The following is a 22,496-nucleotide window of genomic DNA, read 5'->3' as shown; positions in this document are numbered from 1 at the left end:
TTCTATTCCATTGGTCTATGTGTCTGTTTTTGTGCCAACAAACCATTATTTTAGGTAACACATAAAAAATTTAAGAAAAATGTTAAGAAATGAAAAGAATCAAGAAGTAAAAAAAAATCCTAAAATTAAAACCAGTGGTTTCTTATTGCTTAATTTGTTATGTATATTTACTGAAAGAGCCCTTTTAAACTTATTTACATGTAGATTTGTATCCTATGTCATACTGCTGTGTTTCCATGCCTTTCCGTGCACATTAAAACTTTTCATTTCAATGCAAATTATAGGGTAATCTCTTTGAAGACTCATTAAATGGCAATTAAAGACAACAGATGCAGAGCTCAATGGAAGTGATGAAAACATGAACTGCCATGACCCAATCTACACATGAACAATTGACCAACAGCAATCTTAGATGTGTCCTGATTTCAGAGATGTTAAATGTGCATCTAAGCATCAATTATTAAAAGTACTAACATCATTATTATTAGATATGGCTGCAGGAAGGAGTTGGGTGCACTCAGAAAATGAAAGAAAATTCAGTTTATATTGAGAGTAAACTGAATACAGGGGGAAACTGGGACCAGACTAGTATAGAAACAAGAATATTCCACATTTTTTAAAAATATTTTTAAAAATGTTTAATCAACCTCTATACCTAATGTGGGACTCAAACTCACAACCTTGAGATCAAGAGTTGCACACTCCACCAACTGAGCCAGCCAGGTGCCCCCATTCCACATTCTTTAATATTGAAATGAAAAACTGTATTTATTGAATTGATGATATTTTCATTTGACTTCATTATTGCATATGGGAATAGAATGAGACACCTCAGTGAATCCTTTAAGCTTCAAACAGTCTTCCCTGTCCCCGTTGTGTAACAGCAACCCAATTTCCTAGGAAATTGGGGTTACTCACTCAGATAATAACTCCTTCTCTGCTTTTGGCTCAGCAAGAAGAGCTCCTAATGACCAGGAGGCAGTCTCATCACATGTTATAATGTAATAGAACAATGACAATGTTCTTTGGTGGAACTGTTCCTCCCTTGGGAACTAAATACTCCAAACCCTCTGAATAGAATTCATAAATGAGTCATTAGGTGTAAAAATGACAAGAACAACTCTTACCTCCTCTCCTTAGTCCCTAGACCTATGTATTCTAACTGTGGGAGAAACGGTACTAAATTTTAGCTATTGGTATAAGGTATATACCTCAAATCTATAAAACAGCACCCCAAATTCACAATGTTTTATCTCTCAGCTAGCCCCATAAGTGAGTCTGCAAAAGGTCATTACACTGTTTTTATCATAGCAGCTACATCTGAGTGGTGGGGTACCTAAGAAAACTAAAGAATTTCTTTGCAAAAAAAATTTTTTTAACGTTTACTCATTTTTGAGACAGAGAGAGAGAGAGTGGGGGAGGGGCAGAAACAGAAAGTGGGGGAGGGGCAGAGAGAGAGACAGGGAGACACAGAACCTGAAGGAGGCTCCAGGCTTCAAGCTGTCAGCACAAAGCCCAACGTGCGGCTCAAACCTACAAGTGGTGAAATCATGACCTGAGCCAAAGTCAGTCCCTCAACCTACTGAGCCACCCAGGCACCCCTATAATTCTTTCATCATAAAATAAGTTCCTTAGTGCAAAGCAATGTCCATGAAAATTCATAAGATACCCATGAATAGTAGGGTTGGCAAAAACATCACAGTTAAGCGTTATTAGGGTTTTCCAGGGAACCAGAACCATAGGAGATGACTGATAGATAGATAGATGATAGATAGATAGATAGATAGATATAAGCTACTATAACAGAATACTACAAACGAAATGGCTTATAAACAGAAATTTATTTCTCACAGTTCTGGAGGCTGAGAAGCCCAAGATCAAGGTATAGAGAGATTCACCATCAGGCAAGAGCTCACTTTCTAGTTCATAGACAGCTGTATTCTTGCCATGTACACACATGGCAGAAGAGGCAACGGAGCTCTCTAGGGTCTCTTCTGTAAGAATACTAATCCTGGGGTGCCTGGGTGGCTCAGTCGGTTAAGCATCCAACTCTTGGTTTCGTCGCAGGTCATGATCTCACAGTTCATGAGTTTGAGCCCTGCATTGGGCTCTGCTCTGACAGCCTGGAGCCTGCTTGGGATTCTCTCTCTCTCTCTCTCTCTCTCTCTCTGCCACTCCCCTGCTCACTCTCTTACTCTCAAACAAAAAAAATAAATAAACTTTTAAAAATTTAAAAAAGAGGCACCTGGGTGGTTCAGTTGGTTAAGTGTCCAACTTTGGCTCATGTCATGATCTCATGGTCCATGAGTTCGAGCCCTGTGTCAGGCTCTGTGCCAACAGCTCAGAACCTAGAGCCTGCTTCGGATTCTGTGCCTCCCTCATTGCCCCTCCCCCAGTCACGCTCTGTTTCTCTCTCTCTCTCTCTCTCTCAAAAAAAAAAAAAAAATTAAAAAAAATTTTTTAATTAAAAAAAAAAGAGGGGCATTCACTTTCAAATATCCCCTCTCTGCAAAGAGAGCTTTCATACTATTCTTCCTTTCTAATTTTATACTGTAATAAACTTTTGCCTGCTGCTCAAAAACAAAACAAAACAAAACAAAAAACCCCACAAATTTCATTCATTAGGATTCTACCTCATGACTTAATTATCTCCCAAAGGCCCCACCTTTGGAATAACTATGACAATGCAGATTAGGATCTCAACACATGAATTTGGGGCAGGGTAGGGGGTGGCAGGGACACACGAATCCAATCTATAGCAGCAGGAAAGCCAAATCTAAATCTGGAATATGTATCTACTCCTGTGAGGACCAATCACCACTCCCTCCCTGATGGAAAGGATCCAGTATGTGGTAGAATGATTGCAAAAATGACTCTGATACTCCCCCTCTCTGTATGTGTACCCTCTGAAATCCATCCTTGAAGCTGCTTCCATTAAGAGCTGGAATCTCTGGGGGTGCCTGGGTAGCTCAGTCAATTAAGCATCCCCAGGCCTTTTGTTTGATTTTGGAACCCTACCATTGCCATGAGAATAAGTGCACTCAAGTCTGCTGAATAATGAGTGACCAGATGGAACAAGCCAAGCTGACCCCGCTGAGGCCATCTTAGACCAGCCCACCCCAGCTGATCCACCATCTGACTACAGATGCATGAGGGAGCCCAACCAAGACCAGAAGAATTGCCCAATCTGTAGTTTTGTGAGCAAAACCTTATATGATTATAACCTTAAGGCACTAAGTTCGGGGGTCAGGAGGTTTTCATGTGGTCAGACAGTCCCTAAGATGCTAAGTTGATTTGACATATAGGTTCAGTTGGTAAGGAGACAAGCCCAAATGGATCTAGATAGTTTATTATTCACATGATAGCAGGTAGCATGAATTTCATGTTTTCATTGGTTCCCTTTGCTCCCCAAGCACCATGGAGGTGATGCAGGTAAATGTCATGCACACAATAGATCTGCAACACAGATGAAGAACACGGAGCTTAGGAAACCCTCAATCTTAAGAGAGGAATGCTAGCAAACCTGCCCTCTGGAGAGAGACTTTATCATACTGGTCAGAAAACAAATCTGCCTTCCAACTCAGTGGGAGACATTTTTTTTTTAAATCATCCTGAGATAGCTCCAGGATTGGACGGTGATACCAACTTCATTAACTTTATTACTATTATTTATTTATACTTTTGTATTGTAAGTATATCTCCTTACCCCTAAGAAGTTTTGCAAACATCGTCAAACAAAGGTGTCAATGCCATTTGCTTAGAAATGTCAGTGTTGCTTCCAACAGTTTGTTACAGAGCAGTCTAGCTAACTGATTTACAGTGCAATCAACCTATCACCAAGAAGTGTCTAGTTTCCTCACTCTCCCCCTCCCCAGGAATAATACTGTATCAGGAGCTCAGTGTTGGTATCTGCTGTTGGACATCCATCAGGAGCCAGACTGGCTTTGGTAAGAGGAAATCTATATTGTAGAGCCCATTCATAGCCATCATGACCACCTTTTTCATGATTCTATTTAGCAAGCACTTGGGAGCTGGAAAAAGAGGCTGACTGACATCCAGAGGTTAGATGGTCGAGTCCATTTATTTTTTGAGAGCCTCTTCTAGAATGGGTGCCCTCTAGTGGCCATTTTTAAGAAACACAAATATTTTCCCCACTCGAAGAGGTCCATCCACACACAGACTCCCCAGGCTTTGTTATCATGGATCTTTCATTCTAGTACTTCCCAAGTCTTTGGACAACCAGGAAGGGGCTTGGGCATGCAGTACCTAGGGATCAGATTTCGAGGACACTGAACAGAGCAGAAATGGATGGGGAGGGGAGTAGGAGAGGATGGGATAATAAATAGAGGATTAAAAAAAAAAAAAGTCCTCTAGGAGAACAATGTAGACGTGAAAACCAGGCTAGAGCTATGAACTAGGGTGCCTCCATGAGGGCAATCTCACAGGGTTCAGTCTTTATGTTTTCCTTCGGATCATGATGACAGTTATATTTACCAGTCAGTTTTAAGTTTTCCTCCTTTGACTCTAATTTTCTTTAGTTAATCCCAATAGATCAGAAAAGTATCATATACCCCTGCATATGGCCAGAGATCATTTTTTGAACATTATTAATGTGCTTTACTATTTTGCTTCTCCTGTTAGGAAACAAGAAAGGGGGAGATGGTATTATTGGGTAGGCAACTAAGAGTTTCCACTTAATTTATGTACTTTTAATTAATATATTTTTGGATATTTCTTTTTTTCATAGTCCTGTAAACCCCACCACCATAAATCCTTTTTTGGAGCACAAATTAAATTAAATTGCATTGAATTAAATGAGTATTCTCCTCCCCAATAATTTTAAGCCTCTATAAATATAATTTTAATTGCTGTATAACATTGCATTATATAGATGTAATACAATACACTTGACTTATTTCCCATTGTTTTGCTTTTATAATTTAAGTGGGATAAAAATAGTATGTTATCTTAACTGTATTATGGATTGGGATTGGGGAGGGAATGTTGAAATTGCCTTTGTTTAATAAAATAATTTGGTAAATCGTTCAGGAAGAGAGTGAGATCCTATGGGCATGCATGCAGGCTACAGCCAAAGCAATAAAAGAGGCAGCTAAACTGGAACGTGGTCTTCTCCTGGTAAATGACAAGAACACAAGAGGGCTGATGGAAACTTGGCATGCTTCTAAAGCCTGAATTTGGGATTGGCACAGTCACTTCCATGCATATTCCATTGGCCAGATTAGGTCATGAAGCCAAGCATGAAGTCAGTGGGGTGGGGAAGATTACTCCCACCTACAGAGAAGCATGGCAAGAACAGGGAGGGAAGAAAAAATAGGAAACAAACACAATCTACTAGTGAAAAGTTCCTAGTGATGGGGGTGACTGAGACTTTTTAAGAACAGATGTGTCGAATACTCTCAGTTTGAAATTATTTGCATTTCTGTCTTGTAAACTACCTCCATTTTATTTGCCTGCATTCGCCACAGTCTGCTACGTTCACAAATGGCTTGTGGAAGCAGCATTTGTAAAAATTAAGAAAAAGATAGGAGTGTTCAACCTGGGTGAGCATCGTGTAGAACAGCAACAATAAGCTGAAGACATCTAGATGATCCATGAATCCAGCAGAAGCAGAGAACCAGAACGGACCATAAGAAAACAAACCCTCCGGAATATGCAGAAATCTTCAGGAGGACATTGACCTTTTCAGAATTCACAAAATTGACATTTTAAGCAATCCTATTTAGTTCTTATGGAAAAGAGTATCTCCTGGGAATCTAATCTCATAAATGTAATTACTGACCAAAGAGTATAAACTTTTTTTTTCAGGTTCTTGATAAATAATGAAATGGTTCATGATAAAAAGTTCAAATATTCAGGATTTGTCCACTTAAAATTGGCAGCCATATTAAATACCAAAAGGAAAACATGGGGAAATTTTTGAAAATAAGAAAAAATGACCATTCTGAGCAATTATGTTTAAATTTAAACTCCCTGATAGTAGTAATTCCTTAAACCCTGAAAATTAACCTTGATCTTGAGGACAGATGGTCACCCTAGCAGGCAGGAGAGGAAGGGGGTCGTCTCTCTCAGACTTGGACTTGGAAAAGATTGAATGTCTACCCATGTCTTCCTTAGAGTTCTGTTACTGTCAGGTTGAGAAGCAGAGCCTGAAACAGAGACTCTGTGCAAGTGGTATATTGGGGATGTGCTCTCAGGGGAAAGGGAGTGAGAGAAGTAGGATACAGCAGAAGAAGAATCCTAATTAAGAACGTGGCGTCAAGGGGCGCCTGGATGGCTCAGTCGGTTAAACGTCCGCCTTCGGCTCAGGTCATGATCTCATGATTTGTGAGTTCGAGCCCCGCATCAGGCTCTGTGCTGACAGCTCAGAGCCTGGAGCCTGCTTCAGAGTCTGTGTCTCCCCTTCTCTCTGCCCCTCCCATGCTCATGCTCTGTTTCTCAATAATAAATAAATGTTAAAAACAAACAAACAGAATGTGGCCTCAAATGAGGACTGACTTCACCTGATCCCACAAGGAGGCCCAGAACAGGAACTGCACCAGAATTGATTCCTCCTTTGAGGTAAGGGCTCAGTCTTCTGTATCTCTACACAAGCAAAATGGCAATTCTTTTCCAGAGCAGATCTCAAAATTAGGGTGCATCAGAATCACCTGGAGGGCTTATTAAAACAGACTGTTGGGCCAACACTGTTTCTGATTCAGTAGGTCAAGGGTGGGGGCCAGAGAATTTGTATTTCTAAGAAGCTCCCAGGTATTGCTGATGCTGCTGGTCTAGGGACCACACTTTTGAGAATCACTGCTCTAGAGAAAACAGCTGTGAAGCTACAGCAGTCAACACAGCATTTGGAAAAGGGAGATCTGAGTGGCGTCTACCATAGGTATGAACTTGGCATCTTCCTCGTGAAAGCACATAACAGGGCTAAAGGATTAGACCACAAGCTGAGGCTGAGTAGATTGTATTTTCGGATCGTATTATCTAGGTCAGTGGTATCCTGTTATTTTCCTGTTATCATCCCACATCTCCAGCCAAAGCATTGTCGAAACATTCCAACTCACCTCAGCCTTGTTTTGGACTTGACTGGAAGCGTCTGGCAGGTAGGTGAGGCTTTAAAGAGGAAGCAGCTGCACCTCATGAGGCAAGCACAGTGGAGTCAGTTGCAGTGAGCACAAAATTCTCAGCAGGGGGATAGACAATTATTAGGGGGCCAGCCTCCTAGACCACCTTAGAAACTGTTTGATGTTTGTTTATGAAATTAAAGGAAGATGGCTTTTTAAAAACTTTTTTTTAATGTTTATTTATTTTTGCGAGAGAGAGAGAGAGAGAGACAGAGCACCAGCAGGGGAGGGGCAAAAAGAGAGGGAGACACAGAATCTGAAGCAGGCTCCAGGCTCTGAGTCCACACAGAGCCTGAAGGGGGGCTTGAAACTCATGGACTGTGAGATCATGACCTGAGCTCAAGTCCGACGCTTAGCGACTGTGCCACCGAGGCTCCCCTGGAAGATGGCTTTTGAAGGCAATTTTCAATTTCATAAGTCCCACCAGAACCCATAACACACTGCCTCTGCCCCTGGCCCCTGGGGATCACCACCAGATGAAGAGGAATGTATAAAAGTAATTCAAATACTTGGCCCGTAATGTTCTCTCGGAGTAGTGTTCATAGTATACCTGGTACCCCTGGGCTGCAATGTCCATCTTCACGCAGTCCAGGAGGTCCTTGACCTGCGGGGCTGCCTTCCAAGGTCCAAACTTGACAACCGACTTCTTTTCAAACTCGAAGACGCGCAGGGCCTCTGCGCACTGGGCTGCCTCTTCTTCAGTGCGCACCACGCACACCAGCACTGTGGAGCTGCGTGCCGCCACGGCCTCGGCGCGTGCCAAGCGCACCATGAGCTCCAGGTTCTCGCTGTAGGCGGGCACCCGCAGCAGGAACTGCTTCCGAGCCACCTGCTCACCAAAGATCTGCGGCGTGTCCTCCAAGAGCTTGACCAAAGGCTTGATTTCGTAAAACTGCGCCTCACGGTACACCTCCGGGATGTGCTGTGTGGGCAGCTGCTCGCTGCGCAGGTAGTCCAGGACGGGTCCGAAATAAGTGCCGGGACGATCGATGAAGAAGCGGCCTTCTGCATCTAGGCAGGCCTTAGTGGAGCTGGAGAACATCTCTGCCAGCTTTGAACCCGGGACTTTTCTCAGGGTGCTCACGGTAGTGGTGTACAACTCGCCTCCTACGTTAAGCTCCACGACGGGAGATACCTGAGGGCACAAGAGGCAGAGTGAAACCAACAGCGCCACCTCCAGGGAGCTCGTGGCTTATTTTCATCGACAGAATACTAAAGGATATTAGTCCAAGACGCCGCTAGGGAAGCAAGTCCCAGTGACAATGCTCACAAAGTCTGTGGCCTTGGGCAAGGCTTTTTCCCTCCCTGGGCCCATTTCCTCATTTCTAAAATGGGGATATGGAGGTGTTGTGAAGTCAGAAGTTCCCAAGGTTCCCAAGGCTCAGATCTAAGATTATATATAGCCTCAGAGAGGCTAAGAAACCATACATGTATTCATTGCATACAGGAAGCATTTCTTGGGTACTTCCTACATGCCCACACCCCATGGTGGGCGTTGGGGATACACATTCTTTTATTTATTTTTTATTTTAGAGAGAGAGAGTTCACGAGTGAGGGAGAGGGGCAGTGGGAGAGAAAGAGAATCCCAAGCAGGCTCCATGCTCAGCACGGAGCCCAACGCAGGGCTCGTTCCCATGACCTGAGCTGAAATCAAGAGTCAACACTCAACAGACTGAGCCACCCAGGCGCCACCCAGGGAATAAAAAATCTTATTTAATGTAGGTCAGAAGTTCCTATTAGCGGTTGGCATGACTTTGATTAATTAACTAAGGGAATTTGTTTGATAGATGTGTTTCAGAATGTGGGCCGGTGGGGGTTAAATAACAGGAATATTCTTGGTGCTGAAAAGGTCAGTAACACTGGATACAATGGGTATAAAATTGCCTCATAAACTGTAAAGTGTGGTGTCAATGGAAGTTAGGTTTAGCTGGTCAATGGAATTTTTAGAGGCCTCTTCTCAATGCCAAACCTTGAGATGAGCACTAAGGATGTGGTTAAGATGCACATGGTACCTGCCTCGGGATGCCCACAGGCAAGCACAGAGGGGGACGTGGAAACAGACAGAGTCAGGATGCATTTAGGGAATACTAAGTGCTGCCAACAGACCTAACAAAAATACCAGATTATTATATGTGAGGTGATACACTAATTGTTATCCTTACAAACCAGCTTCCTGAATAACTCTGCTTATTTAAAATTCATTCACTCAGGGCACCTGGGTCGCTCAGTTGGTTAAGCCTCCAACTTCGGCTCAGGTCATGATCTCACGGTTCATGGGTTTAAGCCCCACATCGGGCTCTGTGCTCACAGCTCGGATCCCCTGTCCCCTCTCTCTGCCCCTCCCCCACTGGCGCATGCCCTCACGTGTACGCACCCACAGGTATGTGTGTTCTCTCTCTCAAAAATAAGTAAACATTAAAAATAATAATAAAGGGGCTCCTGGGTGCCTCAGTCGGTTAAACGTCTGACTTCAGCTCAGGTCACGATCTCATAGTCCGTGAGTTCCAGCCCCGTGTCGGGCTCTGGGCTGATGGCTCGGAGCCTGGAGCCTGCTTCTGATTCTGTGTCTCTCTCTCTCTCTGCTCCTCCCCCGTTCATGCTCTGTCTCTCTCTGTCTCAAAAATAAATAAAAAAAAAAAAGTTAAAAAAAATTTAAAAATAATAATAATAAAAAAATACAGGGCTCCTGGATGGCTCAGTCAGTTAAGCGTCCAACTCTTGATTTCGGCTCAGGTCATGATCTCACGGTTTGTGAGTCTGAGCCCTGAGTCTGGCTCTGCAATGATGGTGCTTGGGATTGTCTCTCTCTCCCTCTCTCTGCCCCTCCCTCATTCTCTCTCTCTCTCTCTCTCTCTCAAAATAAATAAATAAATGTAAAAAAATAATAAAATTAAATTCACACACTTGGTCACTAAAATACGGATGTGCCAGATACCTGGTGCACAGTGAGGAACAAGCAGGACAGTCTCTCCCCTCATAGTCTAGTGACTGTGCAACGTGCTTTGCATTCAATTCCTAACTCAGTCTTCACAGTGCTCCTGTGAAGAATGTATTAAATCCCCATTTTACAGATGAAGAAACTAAGAATTAAGGAGCTGAAGCAAATTGCCTAAATCAACTTGCTATTAAGTGATGATCTCAGAACTTAAACTCGGGGCCAATTTACCCCAAAGCATGTGCTCTTAGTCATTACATCAATTAGTGCTCAACCTTTAAATACCTCCACTCTTCACCCCCTTAATTATTCAGTCATTTGAAAAAGACAGAGGGGGCCCTGGGTGGCTCAGTCTGTTGAGCAACCAAGTCTTGATTTCAGCTCAGGTTATGATCTCATGGTTCATGTGTTCGAGCCCCACATTGGGCTCTGCGTTGACGGTGCCCAGCCTGCTTGGGATTCTCTCTCTCAGCCTCTCTCTGTTCCTCCCCTGCTTGTCTCTCAAAAGAAATAAATAAACTTAAAAAAATAAAAAAGGTAGAGAGGACCTCTTACTTTCAAGCCTCCTCCTGAGCAGATGAAAGGACACAGTCCCCGCCCTTGAGGAGTTCACAAAGGAGAGAGGGAAACAGACTGCTGAAACGTGCAGGTGCTAAGAGGGGAGACTCAAAGGCTCTCCGCGTGGATGTGCGCTGGAGGTTGTCAGGGAAGGTTTCAAAGGCGGTGTGATGCTGCAGCCGCAGAAGAGATGGGTGCAGCGTCAGAGGGAAAGCTGCATTTCCACCCAGAGATTGTGCCACAGGTCTTTGCAGAGCCAGGAGTAGTGACAGGATTCAGGAATGTCCTTGGTTCTCATTTAGGTGTGACTTCATCCTCAACTTGTCTGTGGGCTCTACCCCTAAGATTGAAGTACTAGACTAAAGAGAGCCAGAGGCAGCCAAACTAATGGGGGGAAGAACTGAGTTGCCATGGCAACAGCTCTTACCAGGGGACAGTTTTGCCGGCTGGAGTGGAGAAGGGAGACGGAGTGGATGCATTCTGACAGCAGCCAAACAATACAGCCAGGAGAAAAATAAACCCAGAACCTGTGACTTCCTCTTTCTCCCATAAACCTCAAGGCCCCTTGGCAAGGATGTTTGGTTAACCCTGAGGTGGCTCTGTGAAGCAGGCAGTTAAACGCAAAGTTGCAGACTTTAACCCTTGAATGGATCCATGTGCTTCATCATCACTCCTGTACCACTGAAAGCTCACAGGTGCTCTGGAGGTCCCCCTATGAGGTCAGAAAGATGGGTCACATAGCTGGGAAGTGAAGTCAGAGCTGCATTCAAACCCCTGTAAGTCTGACTCCAGTACAGAATGGGTGTCCTACTCCTCCAGACATCCAGTCCCACTGCTGCCAGTAATTAGCGATGTGCCTGGGGCAGCTCACTTTCTTCTGTGGGCCTAAGCCTAGTCATCTATGAAATAGGGAGGCAAAATGGACGAAGAGAGCTCTAAGCCTCTCCAGCTCTGAAAGTCTAATGAGTCCAATCACTTCAAGTGTTGTTTCTGAAGCTCATTTCCACATGCTTCACAAAACAGCTTCCTGCCCTGATATCCTCAGCCCCATTTGTTTACCAAATAAGACCTCGGTCTTGTTCCCGAACTTCTTAGTTCTGTCCCTGTTTCCCTCCTTTTTTTCCCCAAACTCTCCCAGTTTCTTTGGAAATCCAAGACCTCCTACCTCATCCACAAATACTACAGTATGTTTCTAGCAGATAAAGACTTCTTTTCCGCCCCTCTTCTGGACCATCTGCCCATTTTTGTGGCCCCTCTGCCCCACCTTTTCTACCAATCACCCTGAAGGAGCATTCCCGGGTAAGAAAGACTCTCTCAGGCTCAGCCTGTCTCCTAAAGCCAGTCTTTAGGAGCCCTTGCTCCAGAGCTGGCCCTCCCTAAGGGCACTGGGACGAATCAGACCTGGCTTTCACCCAGTTGTAGTCTAAAGGGTCCCTACACACCTGCAAAACCCCCTGCCAAACATTCATACATTTCCTAAGGTCACCCTTAGTAGAGTCAATGGAGGGACATCTCCATTCACATGTCCCCCAAGTCCCTCAAATCTCTCCCCACTCCACAACCTTGACCTTTTCCATTGTCCCCCATCTCAATCATCTGAGCCAGAAATCCAGGTTGTAATCTAGCAGTCTGCTCCAGTCCTTAACCTCTTCCCACACGAATAATCAGTAACCAAGTCCTGGTGATTCTAAATCCTGGTCAATTCCACAGCCCTCTGCCCCCTTGATTGCCCTCCCCCAGTCCAATCTCTAACACCAGAGCAATTTTTCTGAAATGCAAATCTGATCTGGTTAATCTGCATTAAACACTTGGGTGAGGGGCACCTGGGTGACTCAATCCGTTGAACATCAGAGTCTTGATTTAGCCTCAGGTCATGATCCCAGGGTCCGTGGGATCCAGCTCTGAGACAGGTTCCATGCTCAACGTGGAGCCTGCTTGACATTCTCTCTCTCTCTTTCTCTTTCTGCCCCTCTCCCCTGCTCTTTCTTTCTAATAAAAAATTAAAAAGTAAAAAATAAATAAAACAAACCCTTGGGTAACCTTGCATTCCCTTCCAGATAAACTCTAGACTCTTTCATGAGGTTTACAAGGTCCTTTGCAGCCCTGGCAATCAGCTACCAGAACCTCTCTCTCCCACCCATCCAGAACAGGCTGGTCCCCACGGCCCCCAAGACTTCACTCATTTGCCGCCCACATTCCCTTTACTTAGCCCACTCATCCTTCAAGTTAATTGCTCCAGGAATCTTTCTAGATGGGTTGTCTCCTTATGATCCTACAGGGCCCTGTACTTCTGTCGTCATGGTAGTTAACTCTTATAATTCCATTTGTTCATCTGTATTCCCAATTAAGCTGCAAGGTTCCTAAGAGCTGACTATCCCAGATTCATCTTTATGTCACCAGTACCTGTTACAGGGCTCAGCACACCAGGATGCTCGATAAATGGCTGTTCAATTGACTGGAGCTTACCTGCTGCACTGATTTATAAGAGTGCCTGGTATTCTGATAAAAGCCAATCTTTCCCTACCTGGCATCATGCCCCGTGCTGGCTCCCCCTCTTGCTCAGTAATTCATGCAGACATTTATTGAGCACCTAGGGCGGCCCTACCACTGAGCTGGTGACTGTGTCAACCACAGTGATGTCACCATTGCCCTATGGGAAAGAGCCACAGTCTCCCCACTGCTGGATCTGCTTTGTCTTCCTACAAGTCTTCAGGATGGCACCTAGCCACCGGAGATTAGAATGTTCTGCTCCTGAAGTGCGCTGGGCCTTTTCCTGATCCCACCCCCACCCCTTCTCCTCCCCAGCAAACTCCCCTCTACCAAGCCCCAGGAGGAGGCCGGCAAGCTGGAGGACTCAGGATCCAGCCAGTGGGCAGTGGCAGGCTGGAGAGGATGGGGATGTGGTGGGTAAGGCAGCCTTTAGCTGGGTCGTCTTCTCCCAAACACGGGAGGAGGAAGGGCAAAGGAAGAGGGGTGCACTAGGACGAGCCTGGAGACCAAGAGGAGACACGCAGAAAACGGCTAAAAACAAAGACTGAACACAGAAGACCAACAAAAGCACCCACTCAGGAAAGAGGTCAAAGAGGAGCGGCTGGACTGAGCCGGAAGGGGACGGGGCACCTTGCGCCTAAGGAGAACGATCAAAGCCAGAACCAGCTAGAAGAGAAGAGCGCGAGCCAGAGGCCCGCCAGAAGCAAGGGAACTCAGACCCCGACAAAGGGGCGCACGGGGGGTCACTGGAAGGAGCGAAAGAAGGCAGAGGCGCGGGGACAGGGGAATAAGCCGCCCGCCCACCCGGCCCTCCTGCGCACTCACCACCGGCGGGCCCGCGGGGGGCGAGGCCCGGTGGAGCCGCAGGGAGCGGGGCCCCGAGGGAAGGCTCATCTTCCCGTTCCCGCAGGCAGCTGGGCGCCCAGCCCTGCCACGTGCCAGGTACTTGTGGCTGGCTGGCGGAAGTGCACCTTTGCTCCACGCCCCCCAGGTGGGGCAAAGTGCGTCCAGGGTGTGGTTAGAGCCCGGGGTTGACTTGGGCTCCGACAGGGTTGCCGTGAGTCCCTAGTCTGGTCACTGACCCTCTGTGGGAGGGGCTTCCCAGACAGCCAAACGGGGGAGGCGGAGGGAACTGACACTGACAGCAGGAGACTTTCTACTCCCTACAATCCTACGGTGGTGAAGGATAAACAACACCTATTTTACAAACGAGGAAAGTGGGCTCCAAGAGATACTGGTGGCCAGTGTGGGATATTTATCCACTTCAGATCAGCTGCTAAAAGTGCAAAGCATGACCAACGATGAAAAGAGCTAAAATAACTGTTGTGTGGGTTATTTTGCTTGTTAAAACAAACCCCTAAGGGGCCGGGGCGTAACTCCTCACTCCTAAAGTATGGTCTGTGCATGCATAGTGACTTTCTTCCAAAGAGTATAGTGTGCAAAGGAAAAAAAGAGAAAACTGATAAACCCTATTTCAGCCAGGTAATCAAGGTCAACATCAAGACTCATATTTTGATGACAGTAAGTACCCTTGATGTGATGTGATGGAAATAGCACTTTATCTCTGTGATCGTCTGCTCAACCCCATAATCCCAATCTAATCATGAAACAAATCAAAACAAAACAAAACATCAAACAAATTCCGGGGCACCTGGGTAGCTCAGTCGGTTAAGCAACCGATTTAGGCTCAGGTCATGATTTCACAGCTGGTGGGTTTGAGCTTCACATCAGGCTCTGCACTAACAGTGCCTGGGATGGTCTCTCTCCCTCTCTCTGCCCCGCCCTGCTTGCTCTCTCTCTCTCTCTCTCTCTCTCTCTCTTTCTCTCTCTCTCAAAATAAATAAATAAACTTAAAAAAATTCCAATAGAGGGGCATCCCATGACATACCTGACCAATAATTCTCAAAACAAGAATTGTCATTAAAAACAAGGAAAATCTGAGAAATTGTCACAACCAAGAAACATGGCAACTAAATGTAATGTAATGTGGAATTCTAGATGGGATCCTGGAAAAGAAAATAGACATTAGGTAAAAACTGAGGAAATATGAATAAGCCATTGGCTTTAGTTAATAATAGTGTATCAGTGTTGGCTCATTAACAGTAACAAGTGTACCATACAAATGAAATATGTTAAGAATAGGGGAAGGGATGCCTGGCTGGCTCAGTCCGTAGAGCATGCAACTCTTGATCTTGGGCATGTAGATTTGAGCCCCATGTTGGGTGTAGAGATTACTTAAAAATGGAAGCTTAAAAAAAATAGAGGAAACTGAGTGTGCTTCTTCTCAGTTTCTCTGCACATCTAAAACTGTTCTAAAAAATAAAGTAAAAAAGATTGACTCAGTAACATACAACCACTATGGAAAACAGTACAGAGTTCATAATCTTTGTGTTGGTGGAAGGTCTTGCCCCAATACTGATGGCTGCTGACTGGTCAGGGTGGTGGTTGCTGAAGCCTGGCGTGGCTTTGGCAATGTCTTAAAATAAAACAACAATGAAGTTGCCATATCCATTGACCCTTCCTTTCATGAATGATTTCTCTGTAGCACACAATGCTGTTCGATAGCATTTTACCCTCAGAACTTTTTTCAGAATTGGAGTCAATCCTTTCAAACCCTGTAGCTGTTTTAACAACTAAGTTTATATAATTTTCAACATTTGTCGTTGTCATTTCAACAATCTTCACAGCATCTTCACCAGCAGTAGATTCCACCTCGAGAAACCAACTGCCTTGCTCATCCACAAGAAGTAACTCCTCATCCATTCAAGTTTTATCCTGAGATTACAGCAAGTCGGGCACACCCTCAAGCTCTACTTCTAATTCTAGTTCTTTTGTGGTTTCCACCAGATCTGCAGTTACTTTCCTCCACGGAGGTCTTGAATCCCTCAAATTTACCTACAAGGGCTGGAATCAACTTCTTTTTTTTTTTTCCAAGTTTTATTTATTTTTGAGAGAGAGCATGAATTGGGGAGAGGCAGAGAGAGAGGGAGACACAGAATCCAAAGCAGGCTCCAGGCTCCGAGCTATCAGCACAGAACCCGATGTGGGGCTCGAACTCACAGACCTTGAGATCATGACCTGAGCTGAAGTCAGACACCCAACCGACTGAGCCTCCCAGGCACCCCTGGAATCAACATCTAAACTCCTGTTCATGTTGAAATTGTGACCTCTTCCTATGAATCATGAATGTTCTTCATGGCATCTAGAATGGTGAATCCTTTCCAAAAGGTTTTCAAATGACTTTGCCCAGATCCATCAGAGGAATCACTCTCTATGGCAGCTATAGCCTTATGAAATGTATTTATTTCCTTTTTTTTTCTTTTGAAAAAATTTTTAAAAGATTTTTTTTAAATTTTTTTTTCAACGTTTATTTATTTTTGGGACAGAGAGAGACAGAGCATGAACGGGGGAGGGGCAGAGAGAGAGGGAGACACAGAATCAGAAACAGGCTCCAGGCTCTGAGCCATCAGCCCAGAGCCTGACGCGGGGCTCGAACTCACGGACCGCGAGATCGTGACCTGGCTGAAGTCGGACGCTTAACCGACTGCGCCACCCAGGCGCCCCTAAAAGATTTTTTTTAATTTTTAAGTAATCTCTACTCCTAACCTGGGGCTTGAGAACTTAAACCTCAGGAACCCGCCTCTGCTAGCTTCAAACTTTTCTTCTGCAGCTTCCTCACCTCTCTCAGCCTTTGTAGAATTGAAGAGAGTTCGGGCCTTGCTCTGGATTAGGCTTTGGTGTGAGGGAATGTTGTGGCTGGTTTGATTTCTATCCAGACCACCCAAACTTTCCCCACCTTGCAGTAAGTCTGTTTCCTTTCATACCATTCATGTGTTCACTGGAATAGCACTTTTAAGTTCCTTCAAGAAATTTTTCTTGGTATACACACCTTGGCTGTTGGGTGTAAGAAACCTAGCTTTTGGCCTGTCTCAGTTTTTGACAAGCTTTCTTCATGAAACTTAATCATTTCTAGCTTTGATTTAAAGTGAGAAATGTGTGGGGCACCTGGGTGGCTCAGTCGGTAAAGCAGCCGACTTCGGCTCGGGTCATGATCTCATGGTTCGTGAGTTCGAACCCTGCATCGGGCCCTTTGCTGACAGCTCAGAGCCTGGAGCCTGCTTCAGATTCTCTCTCTCTCTCTCTCTGACCCTCCCCTGCTCACACTCTGTCTCTGTCTCTCTCTCAAGAATAAATAAAAAACATTAAAAATAAATAAAGTGAGAAATGTGTAATTCTTCCTTTGACTTGAACAACTAGAGGCCAGTATAGGTTTATTCACTGGCCTAATTTCAATGCTATTGTGTCTCAGGGAATCGGGAGGCCCAAGGAGAGGGAGAGAGAGGGGGGAATGGCTGGTCAGTGGAGCAGTCAGAACACACACAACATTTATTGATTAAATGTGCCATCTTAGATGGGCATGGTTCATGGCACCCCAAGACAATTACAGTAGGAACATCAAAGATCACTGATCACAGACCACTATAGCAAACATAGTCATAGTGTAAAAGTGAAATATTGCAAGAATATGACAGAGAGACACAAAGTGAGTGAATGTTGTGGAGAGACACAAAGTGAGTGAAGTGTGGCGCTGACACACTTGCTTGAGGCAGGATTGCCACAAACGTTCAGTTTGTTAAAAAACAAAACAAAACAAAAAAAACAAAAACCCCCGCAGTATCTGTGAAGCACAATAAAGTGAAGTGCAATAAAAAAAAGGTATGTCTGTATTTTAAGGAGAGAAAGTAGGAGACAAAGACTGGGGTACTCACAGGGTAGAATGTCAGATCAGAGACTATAAAAGGGTAAATTATAAAACAATTCTCCACTCAAAGAAGAATGCTGTACCTGCTTCATTCCCTGGTTCTGGGGAGGGAAAAGTCTTCCCCGTAAAGGTCTGATTATAGGCTAAAGCTCAAATGGATCTGGGGCCCAAATATTCACTTGTTTAATGGTCAAAAGCAGCAATATCAGCGAGGAATTTAATTTAAATGGACCTGGAATGGTAAAGCCCTCAGATGCCTGACAAAGAAAATGAAAACCCATCCTGGAGGAAAGTCCACAGTCACACCAAGCTTGAAAGAACCCACATAGTCCAACAAATACACACTCACAGTCTAAAGCCTCAAACTACAGAAGTAAATAAAGAGCCATGAGCAAGAGTCAACAGATTCACAAGCACCTCAGATATTGAGGTAATTGGATATAAAATATAAAATAAGTGTTTAATGGGCTATGAGCCACCTGGGTGGCTCAGTTGGTTGGGCATCCAACTCTGTTTCAGCTCAGGTCATGACCTCATGGTCGTGAGTTCGAGCCCAGAATCAGGCTCTACATTGGGTGTGGAGTCTGCTTGGTATCCTTTCTCTCTCTCTCTCTCTCTCTCTCTCTCTCACACACACACACACAAAATAAAAAAATAAACAAAAAATACAATAAATGTTTAATGGACTTAAATAAATATAAGTGTTATCTAAAAGATGAGTGAAGAGCAAAAATTTATAATCAAAGGGGCACCTCGGTGCTGTCAAGAGTTGGTTAAGCGTCTGACTCTTGATTTTACCTCAGGTCGTGATCTCACAGTTCATAAGAGTTTGAGCCCCTCATCCGGCTCTGCATTGACAGCATGGAGACTGCTTGAGATTATCTCTCTCCCTCTCTCCCTGCCTCTCTCTTTCTCTCAAAATAAACTTAAAAAAAAGATATGATCAAGGCAGATTTGGGGGTACCTGGGTGTCCCAGTTGGTTGAGCATCCGAATCTCATGATCTCAGGGTCGTGAGATGAAGCCCGTGTCAGGGGCTCTGTGCTGAGCATGGGGCCTGCTTAAGATACTCTCTCTCTCTCTCTCTCTCTCTCTATCTATCTATCTATCTCCCTTCCCTCTGCCCCTACTGGCTCTCTGTCTCTATTTCTAAAATAAAAATTAAAAAATTACCCAAGCAGATTTGAGAAAAGCCAAATAGAACTTCTAAAAATTAAAAATAAAATAACTGAAGTTACCAAAATTTAGCAGGGGTTGAGAAAATGCAATCAAAGGAGCAATGCTGTGATATTTCTAATCTGTCATTTTGGCAAATATTAAGAAGAATAACAATATGCCAGAGGTGGTAAGGATACAGGGACAAAGTTCCTTAAGCTTTGCTGATTGGAAAGAGGTGCCCACCATTTGACCCAATAGTCCCACTTTTGAGAACCTATCCAATAGAAATAAAAACTGCTCTGTAAGAATATGAACAAATACGTGTATCACTGTTTTGTTTGTGGTGGCAACAATTAGAAATTTAGAGGTATGGTTGAATAAACCATGATTTTTTATTTGTCAATGTCTTGGAATACTATATACCTATTAAAAAGAATGAGGCAGATCTTGGAACCGAATAGAAATCTCAGAAACAAACCCACAATTATATGATCAATTAATCTTCAACAAAGGAAGAATGAATACAAAATGGGAAAAAGAGTCTCTTTAACAAATGGCGTTGGGAAAACTGGACAGCTACATGCAAAAGAATGAAACTCAACCACATTCTTACACCATAGGCAAAAAACTCAAAATGGATGGAAGACCACTGTGAGATCTAAAACCATAAAAATCCTTAAAGGGGGGGGGGCACCTGGATGGCTCAGTCGGTTAAGCGGTTAAGCATCTGACTTCGGCTCAGGTCATGATCTCATGGTTCATGAGTTTGAGCCCCGTGTTGGGCTCTGTGCTGACAGCTCAGAGCCTGGAACCTGCTTCAGATTCTGTGTCTCCCTCTCTCTCTGCCCCTCCTCCATTCATGCTCTGTCTCTCTCTGTCTCTCTCAACAATAAACATTAAAAAATAAATAAATTATAATAAAAATTAAAAAAATAAAAAAGACCCCCAGAGAGTCTTCCTTCTACCATTTGAGGACACAATGAGAAGACAGCTGTCTATGAACCAGGAAGTGAGCTCTCACCAGACACCAAATCTACCAGCACCATGATCTTGTACTTCCTAACCTTCAGAACTATGAAAAAGAAATGTTTGCTGTTTAACAGCCACGAAGTTTATGGCATTTTGGGTATAACAGCCCAAATGGACTAAGTCACTGGGCATAGTATATACCTTGAACATCAGGATTCTGCAAATGGGATAGAGCACGGGGAGGCTGCTGTGATCTCCTCAAGGCAAGCTTCCCTGCCCACCGCGTCTGGCTGGAGAGACTCCCACAGGCTCTGCACAGCCCCTGTGCCCACTCACCCTTGCATGGTCCAACTTGTCCCTGCAGGCTGATCAGATGCACGAGCCGGAGCGATTCCATGGGGAAGCTGAGTTCTGAAGGGTCATTACCCCAGAAAGGAGGGCTAGACACTCAGGGAGACAGTGGGCACTTCTCACATGACCAAGCAGCCTGGGCTTTTCACTTCATTTCCTGTTTCTTCCCCAGTCCGGGCTTCCCTGAAATACACCCAGCAAGTCAATGCCTTCCTGCCTTTATTTATGCTGTTCAGAATACCTTTCCCCATAGCTCTCTAGAAAACAATTTTCAAGTCCCAACTCAAATGGACCTCATCTTCCTTTTATATCCATTAGTACATTTGACCCTCACCATTCAAAATTGGAACTAGCACTCCCTACACTTTAAGTATGAGGACCCTGAGGATCTCAGAGACGAAGCGGCTCTTTCAGATTCCTCCATCCCTGGGAGACAAGAGATCAGGGCTCTAGTTCTGGCTCTGCCATTCGTGTGTCACCTTCGGCAGGTCTCTGCTTCCCTCTGGGCCTTAATTCTCCATTATAACATGGTGGGTGTTGGGATGTTGCCTGAGATGCTCTTTGCAATCCTGTCTTGTTTGATGCTATGGCAACAAAAGAATTCAAACAGCCCCTTGGTGTTGCCTATGACTGGATCTTGTTTCCCTTTGGCCTGATTCCAAGAGCAAGCACTGCTTCCCTCTGCCCTCCTCCCACTCATCCCTCTCTTTGTTCTTCCTGAGACAAAGCTGCCAGCCCCTCTCCTCTCCAGGCGGCCGGGCTTTGAGCCAGCCAGCCAAGTGGCAGCTGGGACTCAGATGAAAGGGTCCTTAGAGGGTTGCCTGTGGCCAAGTGCCCAGCCCAGCCCAGCCCAGGTCTGGCAGCCCTGGGCCCAGCTGTCCCACAAGGCATCCTGCCACCAGTTCCACACAAGGCGCCCTTTGTGGGCCCGGCAGCAGGGGGAGACCCCTGCCAACCCATGCGGACCCTCTTCCCTTCCCTCTGCTCCACACCCACTTGAGAAATATGCAGGTCCTTAGAGAATGGTCCAGGGCTGGGCCAGGCCGGCCCGACTTTGGGCCAGGCACCTTGGAGAGCTTTGTCCTATTTAATCTTCAGAACAACACTGGTAGCAGGTAGAGCTATTCCCTTTCAGAGAGGAAGGACACAGGTACCTGAGCGCCTACTGTGTGTTGATCATGGTGCCAGGCACTGGGAAAAGAGTAGTGAACCAGAGGACAAGAGCCAGCTGCAGGGGCTCACTGTCAGCAGGGACATAGACTGATAAAGAACCACACAAAGAAGTATCTGATTACGCAGGGTGATCAGTGCTCTGAGGGGAAAGACCAAAGAATCATGAGAGCATACAGATCATAGGGAGCTTATTAGGGGGGAGCAAGGGCCGTGAAGTCTTCCTGGGGTGAGGTCTGAAGGGTAAGGGGAAGGACGGTGTGTAGTGAAGGGTTCACAGGTCCCTGAGCCCCTGGGGCAGGAGGGAGGTGCTGAGTTAGAGGAGGAACTAAAAGAAGGAGGTCAGACAGGAGTAAAGAGGGGTGTCCCTTTTTAATCACCTTTGGCTAAGACAGCCTGTCAATGCAAAGGCCACATTATAAACCCCAAAGTAGTGCCTCAATGAATCAACTACATAGTCAATCAACGTGTGATCCCATCCCCCTAGGAAGCCCCCCCCCCCCCCCAGCTCTGCCTGGGGAATTTTATTTAGAAGCAAGCCTCCTTGGGATGCCTGGGTGGTTCAGCCCGTTAAGTGTCTGACTCTTGATTTTGCCTCAGGTCATGATCTCATGGTCGTGAGATGATCTCATGGTTCGGATCATGAGATCGAGCCCCAAGTTGGGCTCAGCATGGAGCTTGGATCTATTTCGGATTCTCTCTCTCTTCTTTCTCTCTGCCCCTCTCCTGCTCTCTCTCTCTCTCTCAAAATAAATAAATAGGTAAACTTAAAAAAAAAGAAGCAAGTCTCCTTAACTCTGGGAGCCTCACTTTCTTCACCTCAAAAATGGGCGTTGTGATGCCCCTACAGAGTTTCCAGGAGTCAATGTACAGTCAATGCCAGGCACAGGGAAGGCACAGGTGCCCATCCCTGGAGACCGGTATAGGGAGGAAGCATAGCTGGGCTTCCATTTGAAGCCCTCCCTCTGACT

At 45.2% G+C, this 22,496-nt stretch overlaps 1 protein-coding gene across 3 annotated transcripts; it reads right to left on the bottom strand.

Moving 5' to 3' along the window:
- Window positions 1–7,390: 7,390 nt before the first annotated feature.
- Window positions 7,391–20,534, bottom strand: KCTD14 (potassium channel tetramerization domain containing 14). Of its 3 annotated transcripts, none has more exons than XM_043580135.1 (2): window positions 13,942–14,171; window positions 7,391–8,268 (listed from the first exon to the last, which is right to left on the bottom strand). In XM_043580135.1, the coding sequence occupies exons 1-2, from the start codon at window positions 14,008–14,010 to the stop codon at window positions 7,600–7,602; spliced, it is 738 nt and encodes a 245-aa protein (XP_043436070.1). In that variant the 5' UTR covers window positions 14,011–14,171; the 3' UTR covers window positions 7,391–7,599. The 3 variants fall into 3 exon arrangements, 2 of the variants coding, with proteins under 2 accessions (XP_043436070.1, XP_043436069.1); XM_043580134.1 differs by lacking the exon at window positions 13,942–14,171 and adding an exon at window positions 11,054–11,435; XR_006297377.1 differs by lacking the exon at window positions 13,942–14,171 and adding an exon at window positions 20,341–20,534 and having other exon boundaries at window positions 8,160–8,268.
- Window positions 20,535–22,496: the final 1,962 nt, after the last annotated feature.

This window comes from Prionailurus bengalensis, chromosome D1 (genome assembly GCF_016509475.1).
Source record: "Prionailurus bengalensis isolate Pbe53 chromosome D1, Fcat_Pben_1.1_paternal_pri, whole genome shotgun sequence".
Taxonomy (NCBI): domain Eukaryota; kingdom Metazoa; phylum Chordata; class Mammalia; order Carnivora; family Felidae; genus Prionailurus; species Prionailurus bengalensis.
The sequence above is the reverse complement of the archived record's forward strand: the minus strand, read 5'-3'. Positions and strand labels throughout refer to the sequence as shown.